General features: G+C 50.8%; 1 protein-coding gene across 16 annotated transcripts in view; it reads left to right on the top strand.

Moving 5' to 3' along the window:
• Positions 1-14,430, top strand: part of PWWP3A (PWWP domain containing 3A, DNA repair factor) — a 93,741-nt gene that overhangs the window by 15,741 nt on the left and 63,570 nt on the right. For 9 of the 16 annotated variants that reach the window (XM_056516946.1, XM_056516938.1, XM_056516928.1 and 6 more), the window contains one exon: positions 13,847-13,917. The exons of the other annotated variants lie outside the window; for them this stretch is intronic. In XM_056516946.1, coding sequence (XP_056372921.1) covers positions 13,847-13,917 — 71 coding nt within the window. The remainder of the gene's footprint in view (positions 1-13,846; positions 13,918-14,430) is intronic. 16 annotated transcript variants of the gene reach the window in all.

Genomic DNA, 14,430 nt, shown 5'->3' with positions numbered 1-14,430 from the left:
CTCTGTGCTCGCTCTGGCCTAGAGAGATCAAGGGAACAATACTCTACAGCCTCCACCCCTCCTTCCCCTTCAGACTAACCAGCAGCAGAATATGTCCTTTATCATGTCCCCGATCTCTGTGCTCGCTCTGGCCTAGAGAGATCAAGGGAACAATACTCTACAGCCTCCACCCCTCCTTCCCCTTCAGATAACCAGCAGCAGAATATGTCCTTTATCATGTCCCCGATCTCTGTGCTCGCTCTGGGCCTAGAGAGATCAAGGGGAACAATACCTCTACAGCCTCCACCCCTCCTTCCCCTTCAGACAACCAGCAGCAGAATATGTCCTTTATCATGTCCCCGATCTCTGTGCTCGCTCTGGCCTAGAGAGATCAAGGGAACAATACTCTACAGCCTCCAACCCCTCCTTCCCCTTCAGACAACCAGCAGCAGAGATATGTCCTTTATCATGTCCCCGATCTCTGTGCTCGCTCTGGCCTAGAGAGATCAAGGGAACAATACTCTACAGCCTCCACCCCTCCTTCCCCTTCAGATCAACCAGCAGCAGAATATTGTCCTTTATCATGTCCCCGATCTCTGTGCTCGCTCTGGCCTAGAGAGATCAAGGGAACAATACTCTACAGCCTCCACCCCCTCCTTCCCCTTCAGATAACCAGCAGCAGAATATGTCCTTTATCATGTCCCCCGATCTCTGTGCTCGCTCTGGCCTAGAGAGATCAAGGGGAACAATACTCTACAGCCTCCACCCCTCCTTCCCCTTCAGACAACCAGCAGCAGAATATGTCCTTTATCATGTCCCCGATCTCTGTGCTCGCTCTGGCCTAGAGAGATCAAGGGAACAATACTCTACAGCCTCCACCCCTCCTTCCCCTTCAGATAACCAGCCAGCAGAATATGTCCTTTATCATGTCCCCCGATCTCTGTGCTGCTCGCTCTGGCCTAGAGAGATCAAGGGAACAATACTCTACAGCCTCCACCCCTCCTTCCCCTTCAGATAACCAGCAGCAGAATATGTCCTTTATCATGTCCCCCGATCTCTGTGCTCGCTCTGGCCTAGAGAGATCAGGGGAACAATACTCTACAGCCCTCCACCCCCTCCCTTCCCCCTTCAGACAACCAGCAGCAGAATATGTCCTTTATCATGTCCCCCGATCTCTGTGCTCGCTCTGGCCTAGAGAGATCAAGGGAACAATACTCTACAGCCTCCACCCCTCCTTCCCCTTCAGACAACCAGCAGCAGAATATGTCCTTTTATCATGTCCCCCGATCTCTGTGCTCGCTCTGGGCCTAGAGAGATCAGGGGAACAATACTCTACAGCCTCCACCCCTCCTTCCCCTTCAGATAACCAGCAGCAGAATATGTCCTTTATCATGTCCCCGATCTCTGTGCTCGCTCTGGCCTAGAGAGATCAGAGGGAACAATACTCTACAGCCTCCACCCCTCCTCCTTCCCCTTCAGATAACCAGCAGCAGAATATGTCCTTTATCATGTCCCCGATCTCTGTGCTCGCTCTGGCCTAGAGAGATCAGGGGAACAATACTCTACAGCCTCCACCCCTCCTTCCCCTTCAGATAACCAGCAGCAGAATATGTCCTTTATCATGTCCCCCGATCTCTGTGCTCGCTCTGGCCTAGAGAGATCAGGGGAACAATACTCTACAGCCTCCACCCCTCCTTCCCCTTCAGACAACCAGCAGCAGAATATGTCCTTTATCATGTCCCCGATCTCTGTGCTCGCTCTGGCCTAGAGAGATCAAGGGGAACAATACTCTACAGCCTCCACCCCTCCTTCCCCTTCAGACAACCAGCAGCAGAATATGTCCTTTATCATGTCCCCCGATCTCTGTGCTCGCTCTGGCCTAGAGAGATCAGGGAACAATACTCTACAGCCTCCACCCCCTCCTTCCCCTTCAGACAACCAGCAGCAGAATATGTCCTTTATCATGTCCCCGATCTCTGTGCTCGCTTCTGGCCTAGAGAGATCAAGGGGAACAATACTCTACAGCCTCCACCCCTCCTTCCCCTTCAGACAACCAGCAGCAGAATATGTCCTTTATCATGTCCCCGATCTCTGTGCTCGCTCTGGCCTAGAAGAGATCAAGGGAACAATACTCTACAGCCTCCACCCCTCCTTCCCCTTCAGACTAACCAGCAGCAGAATATGTCCTTTATCATGTCCCCGATCTCTGTGCTCGCTCTGGCCTAGAGAGATCAAGGGAACAATACTCTACAGCCTCCACCCCTCCTTCCCCTTCAGACAACCAGCAGCAGAATATGTCCTTTATCATGTCCCCGATCTCTGTGCTCGCTCTGGCCTAGAGAGATCAAGGGAACAATACTCTACAGCCTCCACCCCTCCTTCCCCTTCAGATAACCAGCAGCAGAATATGTCCTTTATCATGTCCCCGATCTCTGTGCTCGCTCTGGCCTAGAGAGATCAGGGGAACAATACTCTACAGCCTCCACCCCTCCTTCCCCTTCAGACAACCAGCAGCAGAATATGTCCTTTATCATGTCCCCGATCTCTGTGCTCGCTCTGGCCTAGAGAGATCAAGGGAACAATACTCTACAGCCTCCACCCCTCCTTCCCCTTCAGAAAACCAGCAGCAGAATATGTCCTTTATCATGTCCCCGATCTCTGTGCTCGCTCTTGGCCTAGAGAGATCAGGGGAACAATACTCCTACAGCCTCCACCCCTCCTTCCCCTTCAGACTAACCTAGCAGCAGAATATGTCCTTTATCATGTCCCCGATCTCTGTGCTCGCTCTGGCCTAGAGAGATCAAGGGGAACAATACTCTACAGCCTCCACCTCCTCCTTCCCCTTCAGAGACACTCCAGCAGCAGAATATGTCCTTTATCATGTCCCCGATCTCTGTGCTCGCTCTGGCCTAGAGAGATCAAGGGAACAATACTCTACAGCCTCCACCCCTCCTTCCCCTTCAGATAACCAGCAGCAGAATATGTCCTTTATCATGTCCCCGATCTCTGTGCTCGCTCTGGCCTAGAGAGATCAAGGGGAACAATACTCTACAGCCTCCACCCCTCCTTCCCCTTCAGATAACCAGCAGCAGAATATGTCCTTTATCATGTCCCCGATCTCTGTGCTCGCTCTGGCCTAGAGAGATCAAGGGAAGCAATACTCTACAGCCTCCACCCCTCCTTCCCCTTCAGATAACCAGCAGCAGAATATGTCCTTTATCATGTCCCCGATCTCTCTGTGCTCGCTCTGGCCTAGAGAGATCAAGGGAACAACTACTCTACAGCCTCCACCCCTCCTTCCCTTCAGATAACCAGCAGCAGAATATGTCCTTTATCATGTCCCCGATCTCTGTGCTCGCTCTGGCCTAGAGAGATCAAGGGGAGCAATTCCCTACAGCCCTCCACCCCTCCTTCCCCCTTCAGACAACCAGCAGCAGGATATGTCCTTTATCATGTCCCCCGATCTCTGTGCCTCGCTCTGGCCTAGAGAGATCAGGGGAACAATACTCTACAGCCTCCACCCCTCCTTCCCCTTCAGATAACCAGCAGCAGAATATGTCCTTTATCATGTTCCCCCGATCTCTGTGCTCGCTCTGGCCTAGAGAGATCAAGGGGAAGCAATACTCTACAGCCTCCACCCCTCCTTCCCCTTCAGATAACCAGCAGCAGAATATGTCCTTTATCATGTCCCCGATCTCTGTGCTCGCTCTGGCCTAGAGAGATCAAGGGGAACAATACTCTAACAGCCTCCACCCCCTCCTTCCCCTTCAGACAACCAGCAGCAGAATATGTCCTTTATCATGTCCCCGATCTCTGTGCTCGCTCTGGCCTAGAGAGATCAAGGGAACAATACTCTACAGCCGTCCACCCCTCCTTCTCCCTTCAGATAACCAGCAGCAGAATATGTCCTTTATCATGTCCCCGATCTCTGTGCTCGCTCTGGCCTAGAGAGATCAAGGGAACAATACTCTACAGCCCTCCACCCCTCCTTCCCCTTCAGACAACCAGCAGCAGGATATGTCCTTTATCATGTCCCCGATCTCTGTGCTCGCTCTGGCCTAGAGAGATCAAGGGAACAATACTCTACAGCCTCCACCCCCTCCTTCCCCTTCAGATAACCAGCAGCAGAATATGTCCTTTATCATGTCCCCCGATCTCTGTGCTCGCTCTGGCCTAGAGAGATCAAGGGAACAATACTCTACAGCCTCCACCCCTCCTTCCCCTTCAGATAACCAGCAGCAGGATATGTCCTTTATCATGTCCCCATCTCTGTGCTCGCTCTGGCCTAGAGAGATCAAGGGGAGCAATTCCCTACAGCCTCCACCCCTCCTTCCCCTTCAGACAACCAGCAGCAGGATATGTCCTTTATCATGTCCCCGATCTCTGTGCTCGCTCTGGCCTAGAGAGATCAAGGGAACAATACTCTACAGCCTCCACCCCTCCTTCCCCTTCAGATAACCAGCAGCAGAATATGTCCTTTATCATGTCCCCGATCTCTGTGCTCGCTCTGGCCTAGAGAGATCAGGGGAACAATACTCTACAGCCTCCACCCCTCCTTCCCCTTCAGACAACCAGCAGCAGGATATGTCCTTTATCATGTCCCCGATCTCTGTGCTCGCTCTGGCCTAGAGAGATCAAGGGAACAATACTCTACAGCCTCCACCCCTCCTTCCCCTTCAGATAACCAGCAGCAGAATATGTCCTTTATCATGTCCCCGATCTCTGTGCTCGCTCTGGCCTAGAGAGATCAAGGGAACAATACTCTACAGCCTCCACCCCTCCTTCCCCTTCAGACAACCAGCAGCAGAATATGTCCTTTATCATGTCCCCGATCTCTGTGCTCGCTCTGGCCTAGAGAGATCAAGGGAACAATACTCTACAGCCTCCACCCCTCCTTCCCCTTCAGATAACCAGCAGCAGAATATGTCCTTTATCATGTCCCCGATCTCTGTGCTCGCTCTGGCCTAGAGAGATCAAGGGAACAATACTCTACAGCCTCCACCCCTCCTTCCCCTTCAGATAACCAGCAGCAGAATATGTCCTTTATCATGTCCCCGATCTCTGTGCTCGCTCTGGCCTAGAGAGATCAGGGGAGCAATTCCCTACAGCCTCCACCCCTCCTTCCCCTTCAGACAACCAGCAGCAGGATATGTCCTTTATCATGTCCCCGATCTCTGTGCTCGCTCTGGCCTAGAGAGATCAGGGGAACAATACTCTACAGCCTCCACCCCTCCTTCCCCTTCAGACAACCAGCAGCAGGATATGTCCTTTATCATGTCGCCGATCTCTGTGCTCGCTCTGGCCTAGAGAGATCAGGGGAACAATACTCTACAGCCTCCACCCCTCCTTCCCCTTCAGATAACCAGCAGCAGAATATGTCCTTTATCATGTCCCCGATCTCTGTGCTCGCTCTGGCCTAGAGAGATCAAGGGAACAATACTCTACAGCCTCCACCCCTCCTTCCCCTTCAGATAACCAGCAGCAGAATATGTCCTTTATCATGTCCCCGATCTCTGTGCTCGCTCTGGCCTAGAGAGATCAGGGGAACAATACTCTACAGCCTCCACCCCTCCTTCCCCTTCAGACAACCAGCAGCAGAATATGTCCTTTATCATGTCCCCGATCTCTGTGCTCGCTCTGGCCTAGAGAGATCAGGGGAACAATACTCTACAGCCTCCACCCCTCCTTCCCCTTCAGACAACCAGCAGCAGAATATGTCCTTTATCATGTCCCCGATCTCTGTGCTCGCTCTGGCCTAGAGAGATCAAGGGAACAATTCCCTACAGCCTCCACCCCTCCTTCCCCTTCAGACAACCAGCAGCAGAATATGTCCTTTATCATGTCCCCGATCTCTGTGCTCGCTCTGGCCTAGAGAGATCAAGGGAACAATACTCTACAGCCTCCACCCCTCCTTCCCCTTCAGACAACCAGCAGCAGAATATGTCCTTTATCATGTCCCCGATCTCTGTGCTCGCTCTGGCCTAGAGAGATCAAGGGAACAATACTCTACAGCCTCCACCCCTCCTTCCCCTTCAGATAACCAGCAGCAGAATATGTCCTTTATAATGTCCCCGATCTCTGTGCTCGCTCTGGCCTAGAGAGATCAAGGGAACAATACTCTACAGCCTCCACCCCTCCTTCCCCTTCAGATAACCAGCAGCAGAATATGTCCTTTATCATGTCCCCGATCTCTGTGCTCGCTCTGGCCTAGAGAGATCAAGGGAACAATACTCTACAGCCTCCACCCCTCCTTCCCCTTCAGATAACCAGCAGCAGAATATGTCCTTTATCATGTCCCCGATCTCTGTTCTCGCTCTGGCCTAGAGAGATCAGGGGAGCAATTCCCTACAGCCTCCACCCCTCCTTCCCCTTCAGACAACCAGCAGCAGGATATGTACTTTATCATGTCCCCGATCTCTGTGCTCGCTCTGGCCTAGAGAGATCAGGGGAACAATACTCTACAGCCTCCACCCCTCCTTCCCCTTCAGACAACCAGCAGCAGAATATGTCCTTTATCATGTCCCCGATCTCTGTGCTCGCTCTGGCCTAGAGAGATCAAGGGAACAATACTCTACAGCCTCCACCCCTCCTTCCCCTTCAGACAACCAGCAGCAGAATATGTCCTTTATCATGTCCCCGATCTCTGTGCTCGCTCTGGCCTAGAGAGATCAAGGGAACAATACTCTACAGCCTCCACCCCTCCTTCCCCTTCAGATAACCAGCAGCAGAATATGTCCTTTATCATGTCCCCGATCTCTGTGCTCGCTCTGGCCTAGAGAGATCAAGGGAACAATACTCTACAGCCTCCACCCCTCCTTCCCCTTCAGATAACCAGCAGCAGAATATGTCCTTTATCATGTCCCCGATCTCTGTGCTCGCTCTGGCCTAGAGAGATCAAGGGAACAATACTCTACAGCCTCCACCCCTCCTTCCCCTTCAGATAACCAGCAGCAGAATATGTCCTTTATCATGTCCCCGATCTCTGTGCTCGCTCTGGCCTAGAGAGATCAGGGGAGCAATTCCCTACAGCCTCCACCCCTCCTTCCCCTTCAGACAACCAGCAGCAGGATATGTCCTTTATCATGTCCCCGATCTCTGTGCTCGCTCTGGCCTAGAGAGATCAAGGGAACAATACTCTACAGCCTCCACCCCTCCTTCCCCTTCAGATAACCAGCAGCAGAATATGTCCTTTATCATGTCCCAGATCTCTGTGCTCGCTCTGGCCTAGAGAGATCAGGGGAGCAATTCCCTACAGCCTCCACCCCTCCTTCCCCTTCAGACAACCAGCAGCAGGATATGTCCTTTATCATGTCCCCGATCTCTGTGCTCGCTCTGGCCTAGAGAGATCAGGGGAACAATACTCTACAGCCTCCACCCCTCCTTCCCCTTCAGACAACCAGCAGCAGAATATGTCCTTTATCATGTCCCCGATCTCTGTGCTCGCTCTGGCCTAGAGAGATCAGGGGAACAATACTCAACAGCCTCCACCCCTCCTTCCCCTTCAGATAACCAGCAGCAGAATATGTCCTTTATCATGTCCCCGATCTCTGTGCTCGCTCTGGCCTAGAGAGATCAAGGGAACAATACTCTACAGCCTCCACCCCTCCTTCCCCTTCAGATAACCAGCAGCAGAATATGTCCTTTATCATGTCCCCGATCTCTGTGCTCGCTCTGGCCTAGAGAGATCAAGGGAACAATACTCTACAGCCTCCACCCCTCCTTCCCCTTCAGACAACCAGCAGCAGAATATGTCCTTTATCATGTCCCCGATCTCTGTGCTCGCTCTGGCCTAGAGAGATCAAGGGAACAATACTCTACAGCCTCCACCCCTCCTTCCCCTTCAGATAACCAGCAGCAGAATATGTCCTTTATCATGTCCCCGATCTCTGTGCTCGCTCTGGCCTAGAGAGATCAAGGGAACAATACTCTACAGCCTCCACCCCTCCTTCCCCTTCAGACAACCAGCAGCAGGATATGTCCTTTATCATGTCCCCGATCTCTGTGCTCGCTCTGGCCTAGAGAGATCAAGGGAACAATACTCTACAGCCTCCACCCCTCCTTCCCCTTCAGATAACCAGCAGCAGAATATGTCCTTTATCATGTCCCCGATCTCTGTGCTCGCTCTGGCCTAGAGAGATCAAGGGAACAATACTCTACAGCCTCCACCCCTCCTTCCCCTTCAGACAACCAGCAGCAGAATATGTCCTTTATCATGTCCCCGATCTCTGTGCTCGCTCTGGCCTAGAGAGATCAAGGGAACAATACTCTACAGCCTCCACCCCTCCTTCCCCTTCAGATAACCAGCAGCAGAATATGTCCTTTATCATGTCCCCGATCTCTGTGCTCGCTCTGGCCTAGAGAGATCAAGGGAACAATACTCTACAGCCTCCACCCCTCCTTCCCCTTCAGATAACCAGCAGCAGAATATGTCCTTTATCATGTCCCCGATCTCTGTGCTCGCTCTGGCCTAGAGAGATCAAGGGAACAATACTCTACAGCCTCCACCCCTCCTTCCCCTTCAGATAACCAGCAGCAGAATATGTCCTTTATCATGTCCCCGATCTCTGTGCTCGCTCTGGCCTAGAGAGATCAAGGGAACAATACTCTACAGCCTCCACCCCTCCTTCCCCTTCAGATAACCAGCAGCAGAATATGTCCTTTATCATGTCCCCGATCTCTGTGCTCGCTCTGGCCTAGAGAGATCAAGGGAACAATACTCTACAGCCTCCACCCCTCCTTCCCCTTCAGATAACCAGCAGCAGAATATGTCCTTTATCATGTCCCCGATCTCTGTGCTCGCTCTGGCCTAGAGAGATCAAGGGAACAATACTCTACAGCCTCCACCCCTCCTTCCCCTTCAGACAACCAGCAGCAGAATATGTCCTTTATCATGTCCCCGATCTCTGTGCTCGCTCTGGCCTAGAGAGATCAGGGGAACAATACTCTACAGCCTCCACCCCTCCTTCCCCTTCAGATAACCAGCAGCAGAATATGTTTTTTATCATGTCCCCGATCTCTGTGCTCGCTCTGGCCTAGAGAGATCAAGGGAACAATACTCTACAGCCTCCACCCCTCCTTCCCCTTCAGATAACCAGCAGCAGAATATGTCCTTTATCATGTCCCCGATCTCTGTGCTCGCTCTGGCCTAGAGAGATTAGGGGAGCAATTCCCTACAGCCTCCACCCCTCCTTCCCCTTCAGATAACCAGCAGCAGGATATGTCCTTTATCATGTCCCCGATCTCTGTGCTCGCTCTGGCCTAGAGAGATCAAGGGAACAATTCCCTACAGCCTCCACCCCTCCTTCCCCTTCAGACAACCAGCAGCAGGATATGTCCTTTATCATGTCCCCGATCTCTGTGCTCGCTTCCCCGATCTCTGCTCGCTCTGGCAGCGGTCAGGTGAACATTTCTTTTCAGCGTCTTGCATCAAAATGTACAGTGGAAAACCACATGATTTAGCATTTCTGCGATGTGTGGCCATACCCTTAGGGCAGTGGTCTCTAAATTGTTGACCTCTAGCTGTTGCAGAACTACAATTCCCAGCATGACCAGACAGCTATTTGCTGTCTGGTCATGCTGGGAGTTGTAGTTTAGGAACATCTGGAGACGCACAGTTTACAGATCACTGCGCATAGCTCTCTAAAATGTGGCAATCCACATCTTGCAAAACTACAACTCCCAGCATGTTTAGACAAGGCATATCCTGCTGCTGTGCTGCTGGTTGTCTGGAGGGGTGGAGGCTGTAGAGTATTGTTCCCCTGATCTCTCTAGGCCAGAGCGAGCACAGAGATCGGGACATGATAAAGGACATATTCTGCTGCTGGTTGTCTGAAGGGGAAGGAGGGGTGGAGGCTGTAGAGTATTGTTCCCCTGATCTCTCTAGGCCAGAGCGAGCACAGAGATCGGGGACATGATAAAGGACATATTCTGCTGCTGGTTATCTGAAGGGGAAGGAGGGATGGAGGCTGTAGAGTATTGTTCCCTTGATCTCTCTAGGCCAGAGCGAGCACAGAGATCGGGACATGATAAAGGACATATTCTGCTGCTGGTTGTCTGAAGGGGAAGGAGGGGTGGAGGCTGTAGAGTATTGTTCCCCTGATCTCTCTAGGCCAGAGCGAGCACAGAGATCGGGACATGATAAAGGACATATTCTGCTGCTGGTTGTCTGAAGGGGAAGGAGGGGTGGAGGCTGTAGAGTATTGTTCCCCTGATCTCTCTAGGCCAGAGCGAGCACAGAGATCGGGGACATGATAAAGGACATATTCTGCTGCTGGTTGTCTGAAGGGGAAGGAGGGGTGGAGGCTGTAGGGAATTGCTCCCCTGATCTCTCTAGGCCAGAGCGAGCACAGAGATCGGGGACATGATAAAGGACATATTCTGCTGCTGGTTGTCTGAAGGGGAAGGAGGGGTGGAGGCTGTAGAGTATTGTTCCCTTGATCTCTCTAGGCCAGAGCGAGCACAGAGATCGGGGACATGATAAAGGACATATTCTGCTGCTGGTTGTCTGAAGGGGAAGGAGGGGTGGAGGCTGTAGAGTATTGTTCCCTTGATCTCTCTAGGCCAGAGCGAGCACAGAGATCGGGGACATGATAAAGGACATATCCTGCTGCTGGTTGTCTGAAGGGGAAGGAGGGGTGGAGGCTGTAGAGTATTGTTCCCCTGATCTCTCTAGGCCAGAGCGAGCACAGAGATCGGGACATGATAAAGGACATATTCTGCTGCTGGTTGTCTGAAGGGGAAGGAGGGGTGGAGGCTGTAGAGTATTGTTCCCCTGATCTCTCTAGGCCAGAGCGAGCACAGAGATCGGGACATGATAAAGGACATATCCTTCTGCTGGTTGTCTGAAGGGGAAGGAGGGGTGGAGGCTGTAGAGTATTGTTCCCCTGATCTCTCTAGGCCAGAGCGAGCACAGAGATCGGGACATGATAAAGGACATATTCTGCTGCTGGTTATCTGAAGGGGAAGGAGGGGTGGAGGCTGTAGAGTATTGTTCCCTTGATCTCTCTAGGCCAGAGCGAGCACAGAGATCGGGGACATGATAAAGGACATATCCTGCTGCTGGTTATCTGAAGGGGAAGGAGGGGTGGAGGCTGTAGAGTATTGTTCCCCTGATCTCTCTAGGCCAGAGCGAGCACAGAGATCGGGGACATGATAAAGGACATATTCTGCTGCTGGTTATCTGAAGGGGAAGGAGGGGTGGAGGCTGTAGAGTATTGTTCCCTTGATCTCTCTAGGCCAGAGCGAGCACAGAGATCGGGGACATGATAAAGGACATATTCTGCTGCTGGTTATCTGAAGGGGAAGGAGGGGTGGAGGCTGTAGAGTATTGTTCCCTTGATCTCTCTAGGCCAGAGCGAGCACAGAGATCGGGGACATGATAAAGGACATATTCTGCTGCTGGTTGTCTGAAGGGGAAGGAGGGGTGGAGGCTGTAGAGTAATGTTCCCTTGATCTCTCTAGGCCAGAGCGAGCACAGAGATCGGGGACATGATAAAGGACATATTCTGCTGCTGGTTATCTGAAGGGGAAGTAGGGGTGGAGGCTGTAGAGTATTGTTCCCCTGATCTCTCTAGGCCAGAGCGAGCACAGAGATCGGGACATGATAAAGGACATATTCTGCTGCTGGTTATCTGAAGGGGAAGGAGGGGTGGAGGCTGTAGAGTATTGTTCCCCTGATCTCTCTAGGCCAGAGCGAGCACAGAGATCGGGACATGATAAAGGACATATCCTGCTGCTGGTTGTCTGAAGGGGAAGGAGGGGTGGAGGCTGTAGAGTATTGTTCCCCTGATCTCTCTAGGCCAGAGCGAGCACAGAGATCGGGACATGATAAAGGACATATCCTGCTGCTGGTTGTCTGAAGGGGAAGGAGGCTGTAGGGAATTGTTACCCTGATCTGTCCACTCTGATAGCTGCAGGGAGGGAGGCTGTAGAGAAGTGTTCCCCTGAGGATTTGCAGAGAACTGTGTCCAGGCACAGCAAGGTTGCAAAATAGTGAGCAGAGGGAGACTGCACAACCCCCCCCAGCAACCAATAGTATGGGGCGGATTTGCGCATCTTAGCCAATCACAGTGGCTTTGCTGACTCAGCATTTCTCATCAGCTGATCTCTTCAGGTAACAGTTTAAGACTTCTCTTCAGGGACCGTTATGTGAAGTGCGCTCAGGAGTTGAGCGTGCTTTATACCTGGTGGGTCCCGGTTGCTACCAGCAACCAGGACCTGCGGCTAATACCGGACATCGCCGATCAGGCTGATGTCCCTTATTAATCCTTTAGACGCTGCGATCAAAGTTGACAGTCTAAAACAGGATAAAACACTTGCCGGTTAGCTCAGCGGGCCGCCACGCTCCTTCCCTTAGACTTGCATTAAGGGGGCGGGACATGACATCACAAGGGGCGGGGTAAGGGGCGGAGCCATGACGTAACGATCCTCCGGCCCTGCATCGCCAGTCATCAGGCATGGAGTGAAGCTCGTTCTGTGCACCAGATGACAGGATGTGCTGCAGGAGAGATCACGGTGGTTCCCAGCGGTGGGACCCAGCGATCATACATCTTATCCCCTATCCTTTGTATAGGGGATAAGATGTCTAAGGGCAGAGTACCCCTTTAAGGAGTTAAAGAGTACCTGTCACCAAACTAAACTGTTAATATAAGACACTTTGCTATTTGCCTGATGTTAAAATTCTCAACCTTTTATATGTTTTTAATGTGATTGAAAAAACAGCCACTAGGTGGCTCTGTTCTATTCCCTGCGTAAGTCAAACAGTTCGTTTGGTCTCCTCCCAGCCTGGCAGGAGACCAGACTTAGGAAGTACGTGCGGGATATGGTGAGGCACAGCTCTTGCAGGCTTCAGTGATGTTGCGCCTGCTGGGGAAGGACCACTTTCTATGAGCAAGTTGAAAGGGATGATACAGAGCTCGTAAAAAAAAAAAAAGAATAATAAAAAAAGAAGGGTAGGAGGGGTGTTAGAAATAGCTAGGAAATATAATCTGAGTTAGTTTAGAAAATATGGTTTATGAGAGGTACTCTTAAATTTTTCAACTTTTTCTTCTGTGACTATCTCCAGAGGTATACTGTGTCACAGATCTTCTCTGTAGACTGAACCGTCTTTCTTTAAAAGGAAGGAGTGCCTTCTTGTTTTAGAGGATTTACACTGAATAGATTTTCACAGTATTGTTTGTACATGCCATTTATATATTTTTAAAGGTTAATTATGCCATCACTTAAAGGGCAACGCCTGTGAAAATTTTTATTTTCCTATATGCCTGGGCTGCCAGAATAAAAATAATATACTTTGACTTACCTATCACCGCTCCCCCGGAGCCGATGAACTCAGTCTCCCGACCCCGGTCTTCTTCCAGATTTTAGTGCCCGACACATCACAGCTGAGCTAATCGCCAGCCGCAGCAATGTCCCACCTCAGCCGGCAATAGAATGGGCTGCAGTGTCATGTTATGGGCCTGGGCCCAGCCTTCTTTCTGATGTTGGACATCACTGCAGCCAGCAACTAGCTGAGTCACGGGGCCCAAGGACAGGAGGTCGATTCCAGTGGCACTGGGGGAGCAGCGGAAGGTAAGTCAAAGTTTATTATTTTTATTCTGGCAGCCCAGGTATATAGGAAAATGAAAACATTTTGCTGAAATTCCCCTTTAAGCCTTTTTTTTAAGCCTTAAGTCTATTTGCAGTATGAATCGGCACATATGTCAGTCATATCTATAGGCCCCTTTTCACTCATTAGAAACCAAGTTTACTATCCTGGACATTGGAGCCTGTGGGCGATGTATGCATTTGTGTGGCTGTACAGAGACCTCTGTCAGATGTAAATTAAATTGAATAATGTGAATGTAATATGATCATTTCTCTTAACCAGGTGTTGCCAAGGCACAAACAGTTGTCCACCGATTGCAAGTTGAGTGCTGAGCTATTTGTTGTGAATAAACAGTTGAGTAAATCTCCCGTTTTAGTACTGATTCAATGTTGTTAATATTAGGGTGTGTTCACACTGTGTTTTTGTGTCTATTTTACTGTTTTTAATTCACATAAAGTACATTTAATTTTGCTGCCTGCAAAAAAGTAGTCAATTACGGTATTGTGTACTGCAAAAAAAGTATGCATTGTAATGTAAGTAATTGGGAAATGAATTCTGCTCTATGGCATACAGAAAAAAAGATGCAGTGTGAACCTACTTTTATTTCCAATGTCTACTATTCTAGGGGGAGATTTATCAAAACCTGTGTAAAGGAAAAGTTGCTGAGTTGCCGATAGCAACCAATCAGATTTCTTATTTCATTTCTGAAAAGGCCTCTAAAAAATGAAAGAAGAGATCTGATTGGTTCCTATGGGCAACTGGGCCACTTTTCCTCTGCACAGGCTTTATAAATCTCTCCCCTAGTGTCTGTCAGGAGAATCCAAAGGAGCAAGGACCAGTTGTTTTGGCCAATGGTTAGGCTGCTA

This window comes from Hyla sarda, chromosome 1 (assembly GCF_029499605.1).
Source record: "Hyla sarda isolate aHylSar1 chromosome 1, aHylSar1.hap1, whole genome shotgun sequence".
Classification (NCBI taxonomy): Eukaryota; Metazoa; Chordata; class Amphibia; order Anura; family Hylidae; genus Hyla; species Hyla sarda.
The sequence above is the reverse complement of the archived record's forward strand: the minus strand, read 5'-3'. Positions and strand labels throughout refer to the sequence as shown.